The sequence below is a fragment of the Salvia splendens genome, chromosome 10, assembly GCF_004379255.2.
Source record: "Salvia splendens isolate huo1 chromosome 10, SspV2, whole genome shotgun sequence".
NCBI classification, from domain to species: domain Eukaryota; kingdom Viridiplantae; phylum Streptophyta; class Magnoliopsida; order Lamiales; family Lamiaceae; genus Salvia; species Salvia splendens.
The window spans coordinates 23,516,577-23,540,727 of record NC_056041.1 but is presented as its reverse complement, the minus strand read 5'-3'; the positions used below and the strand labels follow the sequence as shown (position 1 = coordinate 23,540,727).

The 24,151-nt window shown below is 39.2% G+C and overlaps 2 protein-coding genes and 1 long non-coding RNA gene across 4 annotated transcripts; 1 reads left to right on the top strand and 2 right to left on the bottom strand.

Annotated features, from left to right (window-relative positions):
- Window positions 1–1,183: 1,183 nt before the first annotated feature.
- On the top strand, window positions 1,184–2,908 carry LOC121750840. Its single transcript, XM_042145458.1, has 4 exons — window positions 1,184–1,235; window positions 1,582–1,641; window positions 1,715–2,067; window positions 2,160–2,908. Exons 2-4 carry the CDS (start codon window positions 1,587–1,589, stop codon window positions 2,340–2,342), a joined length of 591 nt encoding a protein of 196 aa, XP_042001392.1. The 5' UTR covers window positions 1,184–1,235; window positions 1,582–1,586; the 3' UTR covers window positions 2,343–2,908.
- Window positions 2,909–4,751: 1,843 nt separating this feature from the next.
- LOC121752332 lies at window positions 4,752–7,078 on the bottom strand. Of its 2 annotated transcripts, none has more exons than XR_006040302.1 (5): window positions 6,843–7,078; window positions 6,563–6,641; window positions 5,726–6,277; window positions 5,429–5,650; window positions 4,752–5,320 (listed from the first exon to the last, which is right to left on the bottom strand). It is a non-coding gene; the product is annotated as an uncharacterized LOC121752332 (long non-coding RNA). The 2 variants fall into 2 exon arrangements; XR_006040301.1 differs by having other exon boundaries at window positions 5,726–5,949; window positions 6,843–7,072.
- Window positions 7,079–22,104: 15,026 nt separating this feature from the next.
- On the bottom strand, window positions 22,105–23,428 carry LOC121752790 (protein FAR-RED IMPAIRED RESPONSE 1-like). Its single transcript, XM_042147883.1, has 3 exons — window positions 22,752–23,428; window positions 22,506–22,651; window positions 22,105–22,436 (listed from the first exon to the last, which is right to left on the bottom strand). The coding sequence occupies exons 1-3, from the start codon at window positions 23,426–23,428 to the stop codon at window positions 22,105–22,107; spliced, it is 1,155 nt and encodes a 384-aa protein (XP_042003817.1).
- Between the last annotated feature and the right edge of the window lie 723 nt (window positions 23,429–24,151).

Sequence of the window (24,151 nt, the reverse complement as noted above, 5' to 3'; positions counted from 1 at the left end):
TTCGTCGAACATGTCGGCCGTTTGTCCAGTCGCAAGCTGACGGATTGCTGCAGTACATTTCTGCAGCGTCTTGTGGCTGGGACGGCCGACCACATCGAACCCTTCTCGGAATAACTCTTTCTGGGCCGCCAAAGTATTCGCGATGTGGAGAAATAGCGGTTTCCTCATACGGAAACGGCGACGGAAGTAGGTATCTCCCCAAATTGGGTTATCGCAGAAGTAGTCGCGTACTAACCTTGCGGCGGCTTCCTCCCGGTTACGGTAGATGTACGTCCGGGAGCGTCGTGGGGGCGGCGCGGCTTCCTCCGCCTCCCGGCGTCGATCTTCTTCAAGTGATTGTTCCATTATTTGACGCATTTGCTCAAAAGGATTCATTAGTTTGAGTTGATTTGAGATGGAAATTGGAGTGGATATAGAGAGGATTTGAGAGGAATAGATGTGTGTTTGTGTGTGATATGAGTATGAAATAGGAGTATTTATAGAGTAAAGAAATAAATTAAAAAAATTAAAAAATTGAAAAACGGCAAAAAAAACGGTAACATTATCGTTTGATTTTTTTTATTAAAATTCGAATTTAAAAAAAATGAATTATTGCGGCATCGTGACGACGCCCACTCGCGGGCCAGTGAGTGGGCGTCACACATGCATCAGGAGCTCGCCACGTCGCCTCGGCGCGTGGCGCGATGTCGCGTCCCGCGTCGCGTGGTCTCGTGCTACGGGACGGCATGGAGACGGGCTAGGAACGGAACGCGTCGCTGCAACGCGTCCCGCGGCGGTTCCGTCCCTCCGGAACGAAACGCGCGCCCGTCGCGGGACGCGTAGTGGATGCTCTTAACTTCCAAAAAAAATCAAAACTTTTAGATCACAATTATTGTAATTATAGATTAAGGGCATGTTCAGTGTGTTTTATATGGGAAAAGTAGTTTTAAACCACTATCAGATTTTGCACTGTTTGGCCGACAAATATATGGGTCGAATTTGTTGTTCAATGACTCTGTTTTGAGATGGAAGTGACGGTCTCGAATTTTATATAATTTAATTAGGGAGGGAGGAATTTAGGGTTTTCCAATAATACCCTCCAAAGTTTTTGCAAAATTCCACATCCCGCCCAGAAGAAAATGGCGCGGCAATTAAATTTCACCCAAGCACCAAATAAAAGAGGGCTCAACAATTGAATGGGTATCACAATTCATCAATCCCTCTACAAGCGATCCAATCGAGTTTCTTATCAAAAGGTATTACTGACTCGGTTTCCCCAATATTTCTCCGAGATCTATGTCTTGTATGTTGATGAAACGAATTTATTATTTTCTTTCGATATTTCGATGGATGATTTGGTGCGTAATTTCGGTTTGTATGTCTAATCGACTACTGGCGTGAACAAAAGAAGCACCATCTTGTCTGTTGTTTTGAATTCGTTTAGCCATGGTATTGTGTGTAGAACTTGTTTGAATTGTGCAACTGTGTTCAATATGGTGTGCATATTGATTACAAAGTTAGAGTTGATTGTTTGTTTTCATAATCTAGTGTTGTATGTTGGATCATAATGCTTGTCTTGACTTCACGATTGTGCCTTTGAAGGTGTGATGGCAGGAGGGAAACGTCCATGGGATGGTCGTGGTAGCAACAATTACAGTGGAGGTGTGTTTAACTTGTCTAAACTTATCTTTTTGATCTGCGACTGTCGACATCAACTTGATTTTGTTTTTTGTAGGCCAAAGTGACTCCCCGAGCCAGAAGTTTCAAAAGGGGGAACGGTCTCGCAGAATGTGGATTCCGCGGGAGGAGAAAATACTTGCTGAAACACTTCTTGAGCTGGTTGCGAGGGGCTGGAAATTCGATAACGGTTTTCGAATGGGATACCTCAATAAAATAGAGGACGACCTTCGTGCAGAGTTGCCCAAGTGTGACTTGAAAGGCACCCCACATATTACATCAAAGATCTCCGCCTGGAAGAATAATTACAATAGTCTAAGAGCTATATTGGGGAGAAGCGGCGTAGGTTTCAATACCGACGGTGATTACAAGATTGATTGCAATGATGATCAATGGGATCAAATTGTGCAGGTAATGAGGCAGTGTAAGATGCTTAAATGGAATGCAATTTCTCAAATATTCACTGTAATCTCATACGACATTTCATTGATAAAAATGTACAGGCAGACAAAGAGGCTCGGGGCATGCGCAAGAAGTCGTGGCCATTTTGGGAGACATGGAAAATCATATTTGGCAAAGACCGAGCATCTGGTCGAGGTGCAGAGCAAGTAAATGTGGTTGCAGCCCGAGTAAATGCCCACCTTGCGGATGCAAGTCAGTCTAACGAAAATTACTACTACCCGTAGTTTGAAGATTTTCCTGTTGACCCAGCAACACCAGTGGCTGATATCCCTGACAGCCACGACATTACCTCCAGACAAAGTGGGAAACAAGCCTCTACCACCAAGACTAGTCCAGAGATTAGCAAAAATGGAGGCGGTGATTATGCTCTGATGGAGTACCTCGGGAACCTCCATGACGAAACAAATGCCCGCTTGGAGATGATTGCCGGAAGGATAGGGTATGAATTCGATATGGGGAAAAAGAGAGAAGAAGTTTTCGATAAGCTTGGCACTATTGAAGGACTCACTCTCAAGCAACGTTACGAGTTATGCAATATCTTAGGAGACAAACCGCAACGGTTGGAGGTGTTCATGGGAATGCCCCCCCAGCACGATTTGGGTACGTGCTCCTTCTCATTGATGAGAACCAGAAGGGGGGTTGAAGGAATGTGCTGCTTTACTGGTGTTGTGGTCTGGTTATTTTGTTCCTGATGACAGGCCATTGTGTTTTGGTTTATATTTTGTATGCTACTACTATGTTATCATACTCTCTATATTAGGCTTATGTGCACCCTTTGTTTTTGAAGTTATATTTTGTTGGGGTAGTACATATTGCTCAGTCAAGTAAGTTAGATGCCTATAAATAAAGACTTATATTCACAAATATTTCTTGTGCATATTTGACATTTGTGTCGAACTATCTGAATTTACCACATAAAGTAATATATATATATATATATATATATATATATATATTGTGCATAAATTTTTGAGTTATACAAAAATATTCCTTCCAGGCTATTGGCCTTCACACTGGCCACAACAGCACATGACAACATCAACAAACATATAAAATATAACGATCTACACATAATAATAACAAGTAACACCAAGACACCTTCAGGGATATGACAAAAAAAGAAAGTTCCCACATAGTTTGTACAACAAAACATGGCCATTATCGGAAATGATGGAGGGACTTCTATCTCCCCCAATGCCCCCACTGCATGTCACTTCTTTAGATGTAGCCTCCACCCTATGGAGGAGTTTGAGCAACAGGAACTTCCATGGGGCGACCTTGTCGAAGGACCACCTCTTTCTTGATAGCACAAAGGCGGTTTTGGTAGCTCTCTGTCCTTCTCCGCGCGAGTTCGCATTTGACAGCCAGGAGCCTGGTCGATGTAGTGTATCCCCATCGTAGTTGTGGACTCCCTATCAGTCACATTGAGCTCATACTCGAAAAGTTTGCGGCATACATTTGGTCTTGGGAATATGGCAGGAGAGTTAACCTCTTCGTCTAGGTGGATAACATCGACAGAGGGGTCGTTGCAGGGGAGCTCTTCGGTGTCATCCGAGATCACCACAAGTTCGGTCTCGCTCTCAACTTTCACGTCATGCATCCCGAATAAGCAAGCGAGTTCTGAGTAAATAGGTTCCTCGTGATAGTAGTAAGCCCCTGCAAAAGCGTTCAACTAAACACACACCAACCATGAATCAGCTTCCAACGTAAGCAACGCAAACAAGCATAAAATGGAAAAACACCAAAAACAATGACGACACGGTAACTTTATAACGCGATTACCTATGGAATCTTAAACCAAATTTCGTCTGGTGCTATCACAGACTTGGTCGGCATGTCCCAAACTGCACCGTGTCGGATGACACCCTTGAATGTGTGGTAACGACTGCGCAGGATCTCGACGCGATCTTTGAGCTTACGCTCGGTGAAGACTACGCCAGCTTGGTCCTTGATTTCGGCCACAACCGTTAACAAGAACCAGCTAGGGAACACAGTTTTCGTCCAATGTGTTTCTCCCTTGAAACGAATCAAACATGCAACAAAGATGGAGTCGCAATTTGGAGACCACTCTCCTCTGTAGAGGAATGCCGCCTGAGGAGGGATGTTCATGGTGAAGCAGTGAGGTGAGTAATTAAGTTTCAAGTGTGTGTGCAATTTAGAAAGATGAAGTGTTATTTAAAATTTTTTAGTGGTGTTAATGTGATTGACTGATACCTACTTCTCTCCACTGTAACCTGAGCAGAAAGCCTCTATTAATGGACCACCAACTGGATTCAGGTTTATTTAATCAAAGCAATCATGGTTATTTTCCATCGAATTTGGCTTAAGCTGACCAGTTCATGACCAACCGTAATTTGGTGATGCTTGCATCCAATGGTGTATTAAATCTATTAATTGCAGTATGTGATTGTGCAAGTGCAAGTGGGAATTTATTACTTTAAGTCAAAATTTATTACAACTTGACTTATATAAAAAAATACTCGTATCTACTCCCTCCGCTCCATAGTATATAGAAAAATACTAGTATCTACTCCCTCCGGAATGCTTCCCATTCACTGGATTTTTGAGATTCCTTCCTCTGGATACATTAAGTTGGAAAAAAAAGAGCTTCAATGAACACAACACAGCAGACATATATAAATGGATTACCTAAATAGGTCCGTGAAATTAAAAAAGGAAAGTGGTCTACTCCATAAACTTAAAAGAAAACAAAGTAGGTAGTTAATGCTAACAAGAGCTAAATTAGTAGTTTTGTCTATGGTTCCACATATTCATGGCTATGGCATCCCGAGTCTGAGTCCACTCTGCAGTCGGCTCAATACAATCAACATAATCGATGCCAATGTTGTCTTCACTAGTGGTTATGTTCGTCACGCTGGCCTCAAGTTCCACTTGAACGGGATCTATTTCCATTTCTCGTCGAATGAAATTGTGGAGTAAAAAACATGACATAATCAGACGGATCTGCGTTTCAATGGGGTAAAAAGACGCGCTTCTTAGTATCCCCCATCGCATTTTAGTACTGCAAACGCCCGCTCAATGACGTTTCGCGCTTTCATATGCCGCATATTGAATATCTCTTTTGAGTTTTGTGGCATCTCCATACCCGGACCCCATTCCTTCAGATGATACCGAACTCCTTTGTACGGCATCAAGAAGCCATTGCTATTAGCATAGCCATTATCGCAAAGATAATAACAACCTGACAGGAACAGAACATGGCCATTGCTTATAAGTTTCAGGTCAACAACCAAACCATAAAGCATATGTGTTCATTAAGGAATGATAACTTACTGGAGGAATATCATACCTTGTGGGACTTTCAAACCATTGTCCTGAGATACTGCGTCCTTTAGTACACGTCACCAGCGGAGCCTTCCCAGCCGGGTAGGAAATACACGAACTGCATGTTACGGTCGCATACAGCGAGGACATTTGTAGCTATCTGCCCCTTCCGTGATCGATAACGAGGCTTATCTGTAGTACTCACTAACACATTGATGTGAGTTCCATCCAAAGCCCCGAGACATCCCTGCACAATGTGTAAATATTCGTTAGCCATTATTTTCAATCAAAAAACTGACAAATGTATATGCGAGACTCATACCTTAAACCATCACCATCTGTGGTCAATGCAATCATCGGGGACAGGTATAGGCTTTGAAAGGAGGACAGAGTGCAGACATAGAACCGCGCCAAGGACTTTATGCATGTAGTAGGACACGGTGCCACTCGACCGCATGAAATTAAACTTTACTACGCAGTTTTTATCGTGGTGCGCAAGTACAGATAGAAATATTGCTTTCTGCTCTTCAACTGCAAGGCTTTTACCTGTCCAAAGACCACCCCGTTATGAAAGAATGCAACACAACCTACCAAAGGTGTTACGATCCATGCGCAGATTTGCAATACAATCAGCATCAGTCACATTAATTAGACGATTCAGGCGCTCTAACTGTGTTGGGATTTTATTGAGTAAGTTGTATGTTCTAGCTTGGTCCAGAATTTTCCTTTTTTTCGTAGTGCTGCGCGCACTTATGTATCGGTGGACAAGTGTAGACGACTCAACGCGGTAAAGTAGCATTATATCTTCCAACCTCATCCACAACCAGGAGTCATTCTTAGAACGCGGTGCCATCCTTTTTATTTTCTTTCTTCACTATCGAAAAAATGAAACGAACATGACAACACACAGCATAAAACATTCCATAGAGTAAGCAAACAAGGTAATCTGATGGAAAAGAGAACATAAAAACAAAACGAGGCAGGTAGGGGATATGTACATGGAAATACACGACGCAACAAGCAACAATGGAATACGATGGACACTCCAACAGCCAGACAACAAATTGCGTTCATTTCTCATGAAATTTGTTCACAACAATGGTAAACATATCAACGCAACACAATTGATGGTGTGATGAAAAGACTGTAGGGTGTTTACCATGAGATGTTGAGGGAAGCACAAACGAAGTCGAGGTTAGCGCACCTTGTCCTCTGCCGCCTTAGTGAAGCTGTCGTTCCTACGAATATGGCCTCACAACTCATCAATACACATTCGCACACCGCATATGCACAAAAAAAACCCATTTTTGAGGCACGACTGACTAACGAGAAAAATGGAATGACAAAATGACGTAGGTTGTTGCAATTCACTTTGGGTAAGAAAAAGGCCCCAAAAATTTTATCAATTAATCTTGCAATTTCCGAAGAGAGTTCCTTACCTTTCAGCGGAAATGGTTCACTTCGGCCGACACAACTTGAGGGTCAGTAATTACGCGAGACTTGGCCGTTTGCTTAAATGAGCTGATAAACAAAATGAATTTGGTTGTCTAATTTCACCACCGTCGCACCTTCACTCAGTTTTGACAGAGAATTAGGGCGCCATGGGAGAGTTGAAATTGGGGATGAATGAGAGTGAAAAGAGTGATTTGGGGGGAAAGTGAATTTCGCAGGGGTGTTATGGGAAATTTGCTTCATTTCTTGGTGTGGAAAACGATGCAGAATAAAAAAACTACGAAATTCATCAGAAATTTATTTGGCACATTACTGCATGGAATAGTGCTGTCCCATTCCAATAACATTTTCACTAAACGCCCATATATCTCCAGAATTAAACCACTATTTGGGCCTAACAATTTCAGTGAACACGCCCTAAATATGTACAAATGTCAATTCTAAGAATTTTTCAATTACAACATCCTAAACATTTTCCGACTGACTTTTCTCCTACGCTTATTTCACCCACTACAATAAAAAAAATTCATTACGAACGTTTTTTAATGTATTTAAAAACGCTTTGTGTTTTTAAATATACCACAAACGCTTCAAAAAGCGTACTTATTGTTGGTGTCCCAACTAAAATTAGAGAATACAAACAAAAGCATCCTAAGAAAAATAAAAGATCAAGTTAATTTATCATTAATCTAAGGATGTTTCTTTTGCGTCCTTAGTTGTTATTTTTAAATTTTTTCCAACTCAAAGTAACTCTGTTTCAATTTTTATATCCCTAAAATATAATTTTTTTGGAGTGACCCTACATTTTGGAAAATAGAATCAATTCACTAGTCTACGTAGATATGATTCTCGGCGCCTACTTTAGACATATAAATTGTGCTACAATTATAGGCTAATAGGGGTTGCGATCTATGCAAAACACAATCTTAATACAAATCGTAGATACAAACATACGAAGATCATTGCTAGGTCATTATTAGTTTATTTTTAGGTCATTTTAGTAAGAATGACCTAAAATGATCTAAACATAACTTTAAACTTGTATTGTATAAAATGACCTAAAACTAATTAATTATGATCTTCCATGTTTTTGGTTGATTATTCATTATCAGATTGACAAATCTCATGTTCAAAATTTGACCTGCGTTTTGTATTTGAGATCAATTTTTGTATTAATCACTTTACAATAAGTGCATGTCCAATTAACTTAAAACACTGACGTGGAAGCGCATAAAGCCTTAATTTAACTGCTAAACACAATAGACACATGTATAACCACTACTCATTAATCTAGAACACCTCATTAAACTCATAAATCCACCATCAATCTTTTCTATGAATACTAAGTTATAGGGTTTCTACTCTATGTATGCTTTTATAAGTTGAGTTAATAGAGATACAATTCTAATTTATTCAGAATGCATCAGAAAATAACTTACTCCTAAGTCCTATCTAATCAGTTTTGAACATATCTAGTTATACATGATTCCACGTATCAAATCAATTCTGAACTATGATTCCACGCAGTGGTAATAACATGCAAACTCTATATATTATATAAATTCCAAACTTTTTAACACAGTGGCAATACAGTGTAAAATTTCAAGATTTTGATGTCATCACAATGTCAACACGGTGTCAACCATTGACATTGTGTTGATATTTTTTTTGCTATTATTTTGTCATAGATATGTTGACATTTTATAACGATCCAGATCACAGTTTGAAGTTTATACAATATTTAAAGTTTGCATTTGATTACATTCCTGATTCCACGTATCTAATCAGTTCTAAAGGACACCATGTCTAATATAGAAAGACTTATATGGATAATTAAACTGATGGACAATTTCTCGATTCATCCCGTTTCTTGCACTTACATGCATGCAAAAATCTTCCTACTATAGGTAATAACGGTGCATTCATATATTTTCCTGTTATCTCATGTTGTTTTCAGATTAAAAAAAATTCGAATGTTTGAAACTTTAAACCAATATATACCACAATTATGAATCAAGTTGCTTGACCTATTCAGATATTTAAATTACAGTGAAATTCACGACAGGAATGATTTTAGCTAATGAAAGAAAAGAAGAAAATAATGAGGAGTACTACATTGATAAACAAAACAAGACAAAATAAAACATGAGGCTAGAAATGCCCATAAAAGTTTGAAATAAATGATATATGTATGGCCCATTTCAAGTAATCCAATTGAGTATATAAGTAAAAGCGCGTGAAAATAAACATTCATATCTCTATTGGGAGTCAATAAAAGTTGTTTGTCCTTAATATATACTTTTGTGCAATAGAAGAAAATTCTCACTCCGTTCCAAGATATTTAAATTATGTTCCTTTTTTATTGTCTTAAATAGTTGAGCCACTTTTCTTTTTAACAAAAACAGTTAACCTCTCTCGTATATTTTTTCTTATTTTATTTCTATCTTACTTTATCATTCTAACTTTAACTTTGAATGCATCAATTTGTTAAATTTCGTATCCGAAAGAAATGCTTCTACTACATTAGAACGAAAGGAGTATAATAATCTTCCAACAAATAGTAACAAGTGAAAACTAATCAAAACAGAGTTAATTATCTTTCACAAAACTTCACTTGTCAAAACAGAGTTAATTATCTTTCACAAAACAATGATCATTTAAAGTAAAATCTAGAAAGCGATATTGATGATTAATACTATGCCGTCCATAAAAAATAGTTATAATTATGAATGACACGAGTTTTAAGAAGAAGAAGAAGAAGTATGAGAAAAAAGCTTCCATTTTGAAATGAAGCTATTTTCATAGACACCTAAAATAGAAAAATGAAAATATTTTTTCGTGGACGGATGAAGTATATTCTTTTGAATTTTCGCTAATGTTAACGCTCATATTTAGTACTCCCTCCGTCCCACTTAAGATGGCCACATTCTTGGGTGGTACGGAGTTTTAGGTAAAATAGTTGTTTGTGATAAAGGACTGGAAAAAATAATTGAATATTTTAATAGGGAGAGGAGAGAGAGAGATTTAGTTCCAAATATAAAAAGTAGACATCCTGAATGAGACAAACTAAAAATAAAAGATGAATATCTTGAATGAGACAAGATGGAATAGCTCATTAATTTTTGGATGACAATTTTGGCTCATATTAAGGGGCACTTCAATTTTCATTATTGACGGTTTTGATCGGTGTCAAAGAGCTAATCTGATAATTTTGCTCTTATCTAGAAGCTACATTAATATAAAAGGTGTTGGATCATAACTTAGATATTACATTGAACAAACTAATTATTATTCATGGATCGTTAGTTGCTTTACACCGTGATAGAATATAAAATGCAAAAATAAAAGACCGAAAGAATAGTAAAGACTAAATTGTATTATACACTTCTTAATCAACTCCAATACATCCAACTCTTTGTGTAAAGATCGATTATGCATAAATAATAATGAAAGTAAATAATACTCACTCCGTCCACAAAAAATAGGACACATTGTGAATGACACGAGTTTTAATGTGTAATTGGTAAAGTAAGAGAAAAAGGGAAAAAAGTAAGAAAGGTGTAGTGTTAGTAGAATGTTGGGTCTATATTATTAGTAAGAGACAAAGGGAAAAAAAGTAAGAGATGAGTAGTGTAAGTAGAATGTTGGGTCCATATTATTAGTAAGAGAGAGGAAAAAAAGTAAGAGGGAAGTAGTTGAAAACTTTTCATTTTTAAATGTGTTCTATTTTTTGTGGACAACCAAAAATGGCAAATGTGATCTATTTTTCGTGGTCGGGGGAGTATAAGTATTTACGATTCAATTATCTTTAGGGCGTGTTTCGCTATTTATTAAATTCTCAGAAATAGCTCCATTTCAATCAATTTTTGTCGTTTGGTGTTCAATATACATTTCATGTCAGCCCTTGAAATAAGCAAAGGCCCGCTACTGTTCATAAGAAATATGTAGAATTCAATTCTTCAGAGGTGGTTTTTGAATCTGTATTGACAACAGTTGGAAGCAAGTTTAGAGTATCCGCAGCGGTGAGTGGACATGTGTCCGTCCGTCCATGCCAGCGGTGCGACACCGCCTGCTCGCCGCTGCGCTCTTGCCACTGGCGCGTTCTGATTGGCCAACAGCATTTCCGTTTGAAATTCATTTAAAAAAATCGAAAATAATACCAAAAATTAAAAAAATATATTTTCAGATTCCCAAAAATATGGCCGTTTTTTACCGTTTTACTGGAATTTTTTTTATTATTTTTAATTTTTTATTCCCAAAATCATCTATAAATACACACATTTATCATCCATTTTTCACATCAAATCATCTCCCATTCATCTCTCATTCATATTTTTTCATACAACTTATCTACATCTTCCTCTCTCACTCAAACCCTCTCAAATAGATTTCACCTATTTCATTGCGGAAGTGGAGCGAGAAGAACAAGAATACTATGAACAATATCGTGCCGCCTATGAAGCCTATGTCACCGCGAATACCCCCGCCCCTCCTCCTCGACCAACAAGATCAACTCGCCGCTACATCCATCGTGACCGGGAGGGAGCCAACGAAAGGCTCGTTGCCGACTATTTTTCCGACCAGCCGCGGTTTCCGGAAGATTACTTTTGGCGCCGTTTTCGCATGTCAAAACGCTTGTTTATGCGTATAGTCAACACATTATCCGCCCGTGTTGAATACTTTCAAACAAATAAAGACGCAACCGGTCGGCAAAGTCTCTCGGCGTTGCAGAAGTATACGTGTGCCATCCGACAACTTGCTACTGGGCAAACGGCTGACCTCTTCGACGAGTATTTGCATGCCGGTGAGTCAACTGGAATCCTTTGCCTTAAAATTTTTTGCGACGGCGTTCGTTCAGCTTCGGTGAGGAATTCCTTCGGGCACCCACCACCGATGATTGCTAACGGTTGCTTCGTCTTCACGAAACAGTCCATGGTTTTCCCGGTATGCTTGGCAGCATTGACTGCATGCATTGGAGGTGGAAGAATTGTCCGACTTCTTGGAGGGGGCAACACTTAAGCGGCCACAAAGGCGGCGGCCCAACACTTATCCTTGAAGCGGTCGCCGACTACCGCCTTTAGATTTGACATGCATATTTTGGTATTGCCGGATCCAACAACGACTTGAACGTACTCTATTCTTCACCACTCTTAGCACCGACGATCAACTTCACCGTCAATGAAAATGCATACCACATGGGTTACTATCTCGCCGATGGTATCTACCCATGGTGGTCGACTTTCGTGAAGACGCTCAGCAACCCACAAGACCCGAGACGGGATCTTTTTGCTCAGCGTCAAGAGTCCGCTCGGAAAGACGTCGAAAGAGCTTTTGGAGTCCTTCAAGCCCGATTCAACATTGTGAAGGCCCTGTCTCGGCTGGGGTACGTGAAAAATATTGCCGACATCATGTACACGTGTATTATCTTGCACAACATGATTATAGCTGACGAAGGACCGATGGCGGCTTGCTTTTACGACGAGGATGAAGCCGGAAGCTCAACCGCGAGGTCTCCCCACACCGAGGTGTGCATATAACGGTGGGCGAGAGGATCGAAACAAGGAACACAATGCGCGATACGCGAGCCCACATTGAGCTACAAGAAGGCCTAATCAAACATATTTGGGCGAAATTCGGCCTCAAGTAGTGGTTTTTTAATTTTATGAATTTAATTATGTAATTTTTAATTTTTAGGATTTTAAATATGTATTTTTTAATTTTTAGGATTTTAATTATGTAATTTTTAATTTTTTTTGCAATTTGTAATAGTATTCCGGATATTTTTTATGCATTTTAATTTTGTGCAGATGTTTTTATTTAAATTGAATAATAGAATGGTGGGACCCTTGAGCTTGTCCTTGCGGAAGAGCACGGATGTGGGTGTTGTGCTCTTGCCTAAGAGTAGGAAGTAAAAGTGGGTTCGGGCCCACATTCGTGCTCGTTGGCAAGAGCACGGATGGGGATGCTCTTACATTTTTATCCCTTTCTTCAATTCACCTATTTGCACATAAGCTCTCTTGCTCGGAACCTCTTCCTCTCTCGCAAATTTCTTGCCGCGGTGGATGGGAGTCATGATGCCGTTGCAGGCGAAGCTGCCACAGGCCCGCGGTAGTTGACGTTTACCAATGGGCGGCAGACTTAGCGGATGCGTAGGGGAGGAGGTGGTCTCCGACTGATGGGGGAGTGGATCCGAAGGAGATGGCAAATGTGGACCTCAAGGGGGCACCGGTGGCAATGACGTCGACGGTGTAGTCGGGGATCTCGAAGGAGACGGCGAGGTTGTAGACCTTGTTGAGCTAGCGGTGGAGGGAGGAGACGTCCTTCCCTGTGATATCGGGGATGTGGAAGCGATTTTCGCCGCTCAACTTCGATCTGAATCTGATTCAGGTTCAGATCTGACCATGGCAGTGTCCACTGGGGCTAAGAGTGTCCACTATAGGCGGACAGCCCCAATAGCCCCACCCCCTTTTTTGTCCACAGTCCCAGTTTATTTGTCCGCGCCCACAAAAAAACTATCCGCAGCTATAAGGTGGACACTTCCAGTAGCCCCAAAATTTTGTATCCATTTTTCATTTAATTTTATTTTCATTTATTTTAAATCAATTATAATAAAAAATTATCAGAATATAAATAATTAGAAAATGAGGTAATTGGTTATATTATGGAACCGGGAAAATTATACAACGAACATTTAAAAAAACAAATTTAATTTTATATAATAGTCAATTATTTAAAGCTTCCTGCTATTTCTTTTAAAAAAACAAATTTAATTTTAAAAAAAATAAATTTAATCTTCCTGCTACTTCTTTCTCTCTCCAAAAACGTGTACTACCTACTACTTCTTTCTCTCCTTCCTTCTTCCTTCTCCAATCTCCCTCTCCCTCTAAAAATGTCGAAAAAAAAAAATCGTCGGATCGCCGCGTCGGGCGGATGTGCTATAGGCAGGCGCGCCGAATGCGCACTGGCGCATCCTCGCACATTTCTCGGTGAAGGATGTTCCACCCCAAAAGAATTGTCTGCTACGGGGCGGACGCCCCGCCCATTATAGTCAGCCGCGGCGGCGGCGGAATGGGGGCGGCCGGCGCGCCGCCCCTATAGTGGACACCCTAAATGACCACGGCGTCTCTTCCGAATGATGAAGGGAATGCTGAGTTCTGACTTCAAAAGAAACAGTTTCGAAGAAGGAGGAAAGGGCCTTTTGGTCCACACACACAAATATAGAGAAACTATTTGCACAATAAAAACAACTTAGTGAATGCTCAAATTTATTTAAGAATTGATGGGTCCCACAACATCTATTTACAAATTGATTTGTTCCCCCTCTTTTACCATAGGCAACTGTATCCTTATTAATTTCCTCCAAAGATATATATATATATATATATATATATATATATATATATATATATATATATATATATATATATCTATATAGGGGTGTGATAAAATACAAACTCTCTAAAATACAAACTATACAAACTTTAATCATACTCACTTAATACAATTAATCAACGGTTAATATAAGAGATTTTTCTAATGTCAACATTTTGACATCGAAAAATCAGAATTTGGACACCCCCGTCGACAGAATTTGTACACTCCGTACATCCCCCCGGTGACAGAATTTGTACATTCCGTTGACATTGACCCCCAGTGACAGAATTTGTACAGTCCGTTGACATAATTTGTACACTCCGGTGACAGAATTTGTACACTCCGGTGACATAGTTTGTATAGTTTGTATTTTAGAGAGTTTGTATTTGATCACACCTCTATATATATATATATATATAGGGTTTTGATCTATGCAAAACTAGATTTAAATACAGAAACGCATAACAATATCATAATTAGGTCACTTTTAGGTCATAATTAGGTAATTTTTAGGTCATGCTAACAAAGCATGACCTAAAACGATCTTAGCATGACATTAAACTCAAATATTATAATATGACCTAAAATTGCTTAATTATGACCTTCCGTGTTTTTGGTTAATTATTAACCATTAGATCATCTAATCCTAGGGCCAAGATTTGGTCTGCATTTCTGGATTTAAACACATACTTATTTTGATCATCTCCCTATATATATATATATATATATATATATATATATAGGAAAATGATCAATACAAAACTTGATCTCAATACAAAATCCAGACCAAATCCTGACCATGAGATTTGACAATCCAATGGTCAATAATTAAACAAAAACACGGAGGGTCATTGTAAAGCAGTTTTAGGTCATATTATAAACTTTGGATTTGAGGTCATGTTAAGATCATTTCATGTCATCCTTACTATAATGACGTAAAAATAAGCTTACAATGACCTAAAAATGACTTTTGTATGCTTGGTTCTGCATTTTTGTATTAAGAATGGTTTTGCATGGATCAAAACCCTATATATATATATATATATATATATATATATATATATAAAAGGTAGTGTTAAACCCCTTTTCTCCCCTTAGATTTAAGTTCCTTCACAATTTGGAGCGTTGGATCTGGAGGATGGACGATCCAGATGACAAGCATAGATAATGATCCCATAGTTCATTATTTGGTGTATTTCGTGCAGTATGGGGGTGAAGTAGTAAATTTGTATACTCAAAAACCTCCGAAAACGGCAAGTGCGAAATTTTAGCGGGATATACCCACGACCTTCCATTTAGTCTACACATCATTCATCACCAACCCTATTAACTCACAATCTCTCTACTGATTCGTCTCCCCAATTTCCAAGCCCTTTCTAAACCCTAGCCGTCCCTTCGCAAGGTTGCTCCGATTTCTCGGAACTGCAGTCGGTGTCTGATTTAGGGTCCAACAACCGGCCCGGTTTTGCACAAGATTCTTCTGAGGTAAAAGAGGAGGTAGGGTTTGTCGAATGTTATTTTACTGGTTTACAGTACGAGTTTCATCAAGCCTTTTCCCCAATTTTCGCCCGTAACACATCACCCACACCACGATTCACCCGATTACCATCACCAACGCAAATTTGTTGATGAAATCTTATAGGGTTTTGTTTGTTTGGTGTCTTGCGCAGTTTTCATAATGTCTAAAAGAGGACGTCCGTCAAATTCCCAACCATCGCAGAAAGAGGGTGAGCTTCTGTTTTCATTTGCATTTTGAATACCTGGATTGTTGCTCTGATTCTGTGTTTGATTTTTTTGGTTTTTTATGCCCACATGTTTTAATCGAGTTTGTACATGATTTTCCTAATTGTGTGCATTAATTTAACTTATGTAGCCATTATCTGTCTGCTGCTGGACATTATTGTATGAAATAATGCCATGTTAGTGTGTTCATTACTGTAATGGATCTGCACATCATATCAGTGTTTATATGCATCAACATATCATGTATCATGCATCATATAACATGTGTTTTTATTGTCGAAGAGTAAATGAAATATGTGTATGTGCATTACTTGTTATAATATATGCATTATATGCATATTTAAATATATTATATTCAAAGGTAAAACCTTCAGGAAACTGCCGTTGGTCATTGTTGAATTAGCGAATGCAAAAGTTGTTTGCTCATTAATTAAATGAGTATGTGCATTAATTTGTCTATTTTTATTGATTATATATCATGAATCATGCATCATGTCAATCTTGTTTTATATTGTCAATGAGTAGATCGAATATTTATTTGTTCATTACTTGATATAATCTCTTCATTATTTGCCGATGTGATTACATTATTTGCCTATGTGCATGCATTATGTTCATTTCTGTTTTATAATGACAAACAACACATGGAATATTTGATTGTTTATTACCTCATATAATCTCTGCATTACGTGCATATTTGATTGCATTATTTGCCTATATGCATGAATTATGATTATTTTTGTTTTATATACTCAAAGAGTAAAAGGATAATGTGTATGTGCATTAATTGTTATAAACTTTGTATTATAACTATATATTACTGCAGTATTTAACTATATGAATACATTATGACTGCTGTTGGACATTGGTAAAGTTTTTATTGTAATTTTGATGTTCATCAGTTGCAATTATTTGTACAATATATATCTATTTGGTATTCCTTATATTGCACGTTTCATGATGCATGTTGCTGCTGCTGGATAGGGACGACGCAACTTAGGATAGACATAGAAGACGCAGTAGATGATTTACTGCCTGTTGGAATCGCACAAAAATTCCGCGAACGGCTAACGGAATCAACAACTATTAGTGCACAAAATGAATTTGATGACAAAAACAATAGAGGCAGAAATGAGGATTATTTGTACTGTCGACGTACGCCTGCCGAGTTTTTGTCATGCTTAAAGAGTCTAACGCCGCAGCAAAAGGAAGTCGTGGCAGAACTTGGATTTGAGTCTATCTTGTGTCTGGATGCGAAGGAGATACCCGACCACCTTGCCTACTGGGTGGTCAGCGCATTTAATCTAGCTCGATGCCAGATTGGATTGTCTGGGGGTGGAAGCCTTGACCTAGATGAGGAAGACGTCCATCTGACGTTGGGATTTCCTCAAGGACGAACACCCATTTCACGCCCACTAGAACATCAAAGCTACTTTGCATTGATAGAGACCCCATCTCGATGTGGGAAGGGTCGTTTTAAAATGACCACAAAGGACATATCCCAACTGAGGACGCAGGAGGTGAATGGCGGCGAGGTCTTCAAGAAGCTCTTTATGTTCATGCCAGAAAATGCATTGATAGAGACCCCATCTGATGGCCATTGCAAGCCCAAGATTCTGAATTTCATTGTTGATGTCGATGAAATTAGAAACTTAAACTGGTGTGGTTACGTCCTTTCTGTGCTCGAGGCTACTTACCCAAGTTGGGCAAACCGCCAGAGTGTGAATTTCAGCGGGCCAATCTACTTTTTGGTGGTATATTTTTTAAAATATGCATTAGATGCCCATTTTCCTACATTATATAGCTGTAATTATTGCATTACACTTATTATCTTCCACAAATCTTGTTGATTTTTACATTTATGTGTTTATATTGGCGTTGATTTTGAATTAAGTCTTCCTTAATATGCATTAATGTTCTGTTTATTATGCCGTTGTTATTTTCAGGGCGCATATGTGGACCGTGTAGTTCATTGCCGAAGGAGGGTGATCTGTTCCTGGCCAACGATCAAGGGTTGGACAGCCGAGGCTTTGAAGCAAAGGGATGACGTGGAGCACGACCAGTACGGCACAGGGAGGCTGGAAGCACGGCTGGATAAGGATAAGTGGCTGGAAGAAGAAGAAGGAAGGAAGTTGGAATTGGATACCAGAGGAGAGCAGGCAGCACCAGGCCGACGCAAAGCATACAGTTTCAGAAAACAATTTTTTGCGTCAAGCGCCCTAATGGCACGCCCAATTTCTGCTTGGGTGGATAATTTCAATCAAATCCCAGTGGAGTTGCTGGATGACGAGTGCTTCCGTGTTGGGAGCCAGATTGGGAAAAAGTTATTGGGAATTGAAGATCAAAATGTGGTGGCGGATGAGGAAATTGTCACGAGACTCACCCAGGCTAGAGATGATGAGGAAGAATTTAGTCCTGAATGGATTGTTGAATTAGAAAAAATGATGGCTGCTTACGATAAAAAAAGACAATGAACAAGAGCACAACCAGGCCGTCTTTTGTCCTAGATGGCTTCGATTGCCCTGACCTTTTGCTACGCAACCGTCAGATGGGGCCGGGGGGAGTGGTACTGGCGGCATAGAGACCACAAATGTTGATATTGCACAGGAAGCTCCAATTATTGGGTAGCCGGGAGGTGAAGATTTCGACGGAGACGTGGCCATGCCCGAGCCGTTTGTTTACGATATACCGGATATCATCAACACTGGCGCGGGTGTTAATGTACAACAAATCCCGGTATCAGACTTAGCGCATGGAGGGAATTGCAGAGCACTATTGAGGTAGGCATCAAGATACATATCGTTGAGTGCTGTCAATGGTTTTCGATATTAACTCATTATAATTGTGTTACAATAAAGCACAGGTGAATGCTTCTATAGAAGAAGTTGGCCGTCTGCCATTGGTGGTAGGGACAGACGCATGCGTTACCGGCCAAACAAGAAAAAGCAAGTCATCGACAGCGGGACTAAAGTCAGGAGCATTAGGACAGAGAGGTGGAGCTAGAGGGGACAGCGCCAAGGTATGTTCTTCTTAAAAATAAATTGCATTATATAATGTCATGAATTCATTAACATACCATTCTCACTGACTTCTTATTTTATGTAAAGGATGGCAACACACAACCAAAAGATAAGGGGGGCACACCAAAGGGAAAGAAGGGTAAAGAGCCGTTGGCTCAGAAGGTATAAGTGTAAAATGAAATTATATACATGTAATTCTACATTATAAAGATGTTAACATGCATTTTTTGTTATTTATTGTTTATAAAAAGAAACCACCCCAGTCTAAGGGTAAGGGACCCTTTATTGACGAGTCTGGAACGGGTGTTACTGTGAAGGAGGTGGTCATGCCAACTGTGGTTCTACACGACCAAGGAAAGGGAAAGGGGATACAAAAGGAGGCTGGAGATGTGGTAAGTAGAAGTGATAAACCGTTGCATTATTTGACTGAATGAGTACATTATTTACATATTATGCCTGATATAGTACATGGGTCTATGTGTGAATACCAATATGGAATGTTCATTAATTTATTGAATGTGTACATTATGTTGTCATAACATTGCATTATATCGTATACTGTCCCCATTATATGGCTGCTATTGTACATTGGTCAGCTAGTGAATGTAATATTTCTATGTTCATTATTTCATATGACCCGTTCATTACGTACATATTGATATGCATTAAATATATTGTTTCATGCATCATGATGTTACTGTTGTACCTAATTCAAAGAGTTAATGGACTGGGCGTATGCTCAAGTGTGTTAAAAATGTATTTTACTTATCCATACTTCCATGTATAGGCGGTGACCGGGACGGCGGTTAGAATCAAGAAGGCAAGTCTGACTGCAAGGTCGCCATTCAATGAGAGGGTTGTCAGACTTACAGCCAAAGCTAACATTGTACCTAAGGACGGCAGTAACAAATAAGTAAGTTTGGTAATTTTGCTCCTGTGCTATGTAACACATCATGCATTGTTGTTTAACTGTTTAATGTCTCTCAGGACTCCGTTGTCTACAAAGACAGCTTCAGGGAAACATTGCATGGTGAGTTCCAATCATTTGCGCCTTTCAACATGATCAGCCCTGCAATTGTAGACACCTGGGCTTCTTATTTGAACAACATGGAGCAGCTAAAAGCCCCAGAGACAGTTTCAAGGCTATTCTTCTCCACGAATCCTTGCGTGAGTGATCTAAGTTATAATCTCATGTTCAACCTAATGAAATAATTTTAAATATGTAACTAGTTTTAAAAATAATTTCCAGCAGGAAACCGTTGTCGACGCTCCGGCAGAATGGAATGAGAAGCGACATCTTGATACATTCTGGACCACACTGTTTGGAGAAGCGCTAGGTATGAGAAAACTTCAATGGGAGACCTATGATATGGTAAGTGCGTGTTTGTTTGTGCACTATTTGGCCGAAACTGTACGTTGTTGTTATTTAATTTGAAACTGTCTCTCAAGTTTATGTCTTATTGCATTATTTGGCTGAAACTACACATTACGGCTTGTAAATTTGTGCATTAGGTCTGAAGTTTTTTCCAATTTATAACTACATGAGCAACTATGAATATTTCTTTCTCGATTTATTGATTGAACCTGTAAAAAACGCGATAGGATTGAATCACATTGACACATTATGAATCATTTGTTACGAAAATAACCCTTCGTTGTGCAGATCATTTTCCCAATATAGGGTGCAGCGCATCTATATGTGATTTGTTTTGATTTGCCGGATGGCAAAATCAATATCTTAAACCACAGTCTGGCAGAACCACACGCCTCCTTCGAAGCTAAGTATGGCAAGACACCGTCCCTTCTGGTAAGTAATAATTTTACTACAATAGGCTGCCATATGTTAAACATAATTCATAGTAAACTGAAGAAATAAACATTTTTGGTTGGTGGTACAGAAAAAATTCCTTGCTGAAGCACTTACGAGGTGCAAAGTTCCAAAAATGGCAACCCAGGTGCGAAAATGCAGAACCCACGTGGTGACCATGCCTTGGAGAAACAACAACTTCATTGACGAGGCAGGTATCTACGTCATGCGGCACATGGAAACTTATTTTGGTGAAAGGGTGAAGGACTGGGATTGTGGCCTTAATGCAAATGGAACAAAAAGCTTGGAGATGTTCCGCATCAAATATGCAAGGACCCTTCTGACGTGTGTTTACAACACTAGAGGTGGTGACAACCAGAAGCAAGCAACGCATTTTTGGAAAGAGAAGCCGGCGAAATTCAAATTTGAAAATTGGGTCGACCAGTACGGGCTGCAGTGATATATTGTATGCATTATACAAATGGTGATGGGACAAGTAATGGCAGCATTGAAGTAAACTCTTTAAATTTGTGGAAATCAGGTTTTTGTAAAGTACAATTGCTAGAACATCTACTAGTATGGTTCTTGGGAAGAAATGGCCTGTGCCAGATGTATGAATGTTTACATTAACAGAACTATGGTATTTGTCCTGTGGTACAAACTAATGAAACATAACTACGTAATAATAGCAAATATGTAGATAATAATGCATTCACATTCATGTATTTTATTTATAATGAACAATAAGTGGACAATAATATACTTAACTTACAAAATTATGTACTTAATAATGAACAACCATGCACTACATATATACGCTATATAATAAGGTCAATACAAACAAAGCACATGCACAATATTCTGCAATCTTCAAGCATTATTCTGGTGTGCATTATTTGATTTAATGTGTACATTATTTTCCATTTGTCATGCATTATTTTGTGTGCATTATTTGGTTTACTATGTACATTAGTAGCCATTCGTAACGCAATATGTTTAATTTTTTTCATTATGGTGTGGGCTGTACTAACTATTGAATTTAATGATCCTTATTATATGCATTATTATATCATGTTGGTTCATTATGTGTTTTTATTATAGCATTATTTGGTACGACAATTACTGTTGTGTGTGATGGACCTAATAACGAAATGTAATTGGCAAATGTGCAACATGGACTTTCTATAAACCATTAATGCCTGATTTTAGTTCAGTGTGATGAAACATAAAATTCTAACACACCACCATACGCGAAAAAAGACGCATAAAATAATACAATCCCGCTAAATAAATCCATAGAATACATCAAATCGGACGCTTGCCCTTCCCCAACTCTTTCTCCATCTCCATCTCTTTAAGCATTGGACAATTTCTGGAGTCATGATGGCCCATCTCATCGCAAGCCTTACACCGTCTAAGAGGCCTACTAGCATCATTTAGAGCCTTTTCTCTTTTCGAAATCAGTCGGCTCGCTGAGCTGCTTGCGTGCCCCTTGGTCTTAACAACATCTGGAGGATAGACCTCAACAACTTCAGGACGCACCATACCATAAAACTCTTCAATCATTCGCCTTTTTTCAGCTGCGGACGTTGTAGGATTCCCAGCTTGTAGAGAATTACCAAGTTCTTCCACGCCGCCTACAAATGCCCTTAGCAATTTAATGTCCCCCTCAAATCACCGGAGAAAACCGTAGAACATAGAAATGCCTTGCTCTGACAGTGTTTCCCTATCGTCAACAACAGACCTGATAGGGAAGTCATCATGAAACTCCCCATGGACCGCCTTGGCTATCGGAGTCTTCATCCACATGCTTTGGCAGTATTTATCTGATATTTTCTTCAATTCATTGTTCCTGAACAGAAAAAAAATATGACTGCACCAATATCCATGCCGACCGAAGAGTTTGCATTCGCAATAGTATGAATCATCACTCCTATCATGTCACCAAATACAATTTGCGATTGATATCCCCAAGCTTATATGTGTCAACAAATTCAGTCGAAGAAAAACCTAGCACGCGACATCTATCATTACCCTCTACGATTTCTTCCTGTATTCTCTTGAACATCGTATCGGTGTATAGCGTCGAAGCATGTTTCTCGAACGACAGCGTAGTGGCCAAAATGGGAAAAACAGTGGCATCGTGGTAGTCTAAAGCTGTCCTACTGTTTCGCTGGAATTCAACAGCATGGTTGAAATTCAAGTAGAACTCGGCTATGTTCGCACGGGGCTTCAAAAATCTTTTGTAGAAACGGTTCTCCGATTCTGAAATGGACGTAGTCCTAATCATCGAACCCAGAGGAAAATCTCTAAAATACGCCGGTATCCAGAAATGCCTATATTCGTACAATGTGTTGAACCAGTCAAAGTCTTCCAACCCATGACTTTCCACAACTCTTTTCCACTCCTCTTCAAATTCGTCGAGCTCAAGAAGATCCGACCAAACGCATGCATTGAATTCCTTCTTGAAATCTTCATCCCTCAGCAACCTATTTGGAACCTTGGTAGCCAACTTATGCATTATATGCCACATACACCATCGGTGTCGCGTGCCAACCAGAACCTCTTCAATGGCTGATCTCATTCCCATGTCTTGATCTATCACGATCATCTTCGGTGCTATGCCCATGCATTCAACGAAATGTCTAAACAACCAGCCAAATGCCCCTGTTTTATCATTGCATACCAAGCCAGCCGCAAAGGTTACAGGTCTTCCATGATTGTCCTTTCCCGTGAAAGGAGTGAATATCATGCAATACCTTCATACACAATCATTTCCGTGTTATTAAATTAATCACAGGAGAAATAATGAATCTTTAACAGTGTAGTAATGTATGAAAATATCCTTATAATGCACACAATATTATTAACAATTAAAAGATAATCAAATCTGAATAATGCATCTATTATCGTATTATAATGAATACAAACGTAATTATAATGCACATACTAATGCAGAAACATATGTACCTATTTGTGTTATACGTGGAGTCAAAGGCTACAATGTCACCAAACATGTGGTAATTCCTCTTCATCGAGCCATCACACCAAAACAGAGCAACCAACTGGTTGTTTTCGTTAACCTCGTAGTGATATGTCTATGACTCGGACATTTTCTTCTTTTTAGCCACGTCGTCCAACACCATTTGCACATCGAATCCATGTGCATATGCTTTGATGTCGCGTGAAGCATTCCTGATGTCAACAACCGTACAACCGACGAGGTCAAACCCACCGAGAGTTTCTTTCAACACCTTAAATGTAAGTGTGGGGCTAATATTCGCTTTTGAACAATCAAGTATGAATTTCTGATGAACGTCATTGAAGAGAGGCTTGCGGTTAGTGTGCTGTT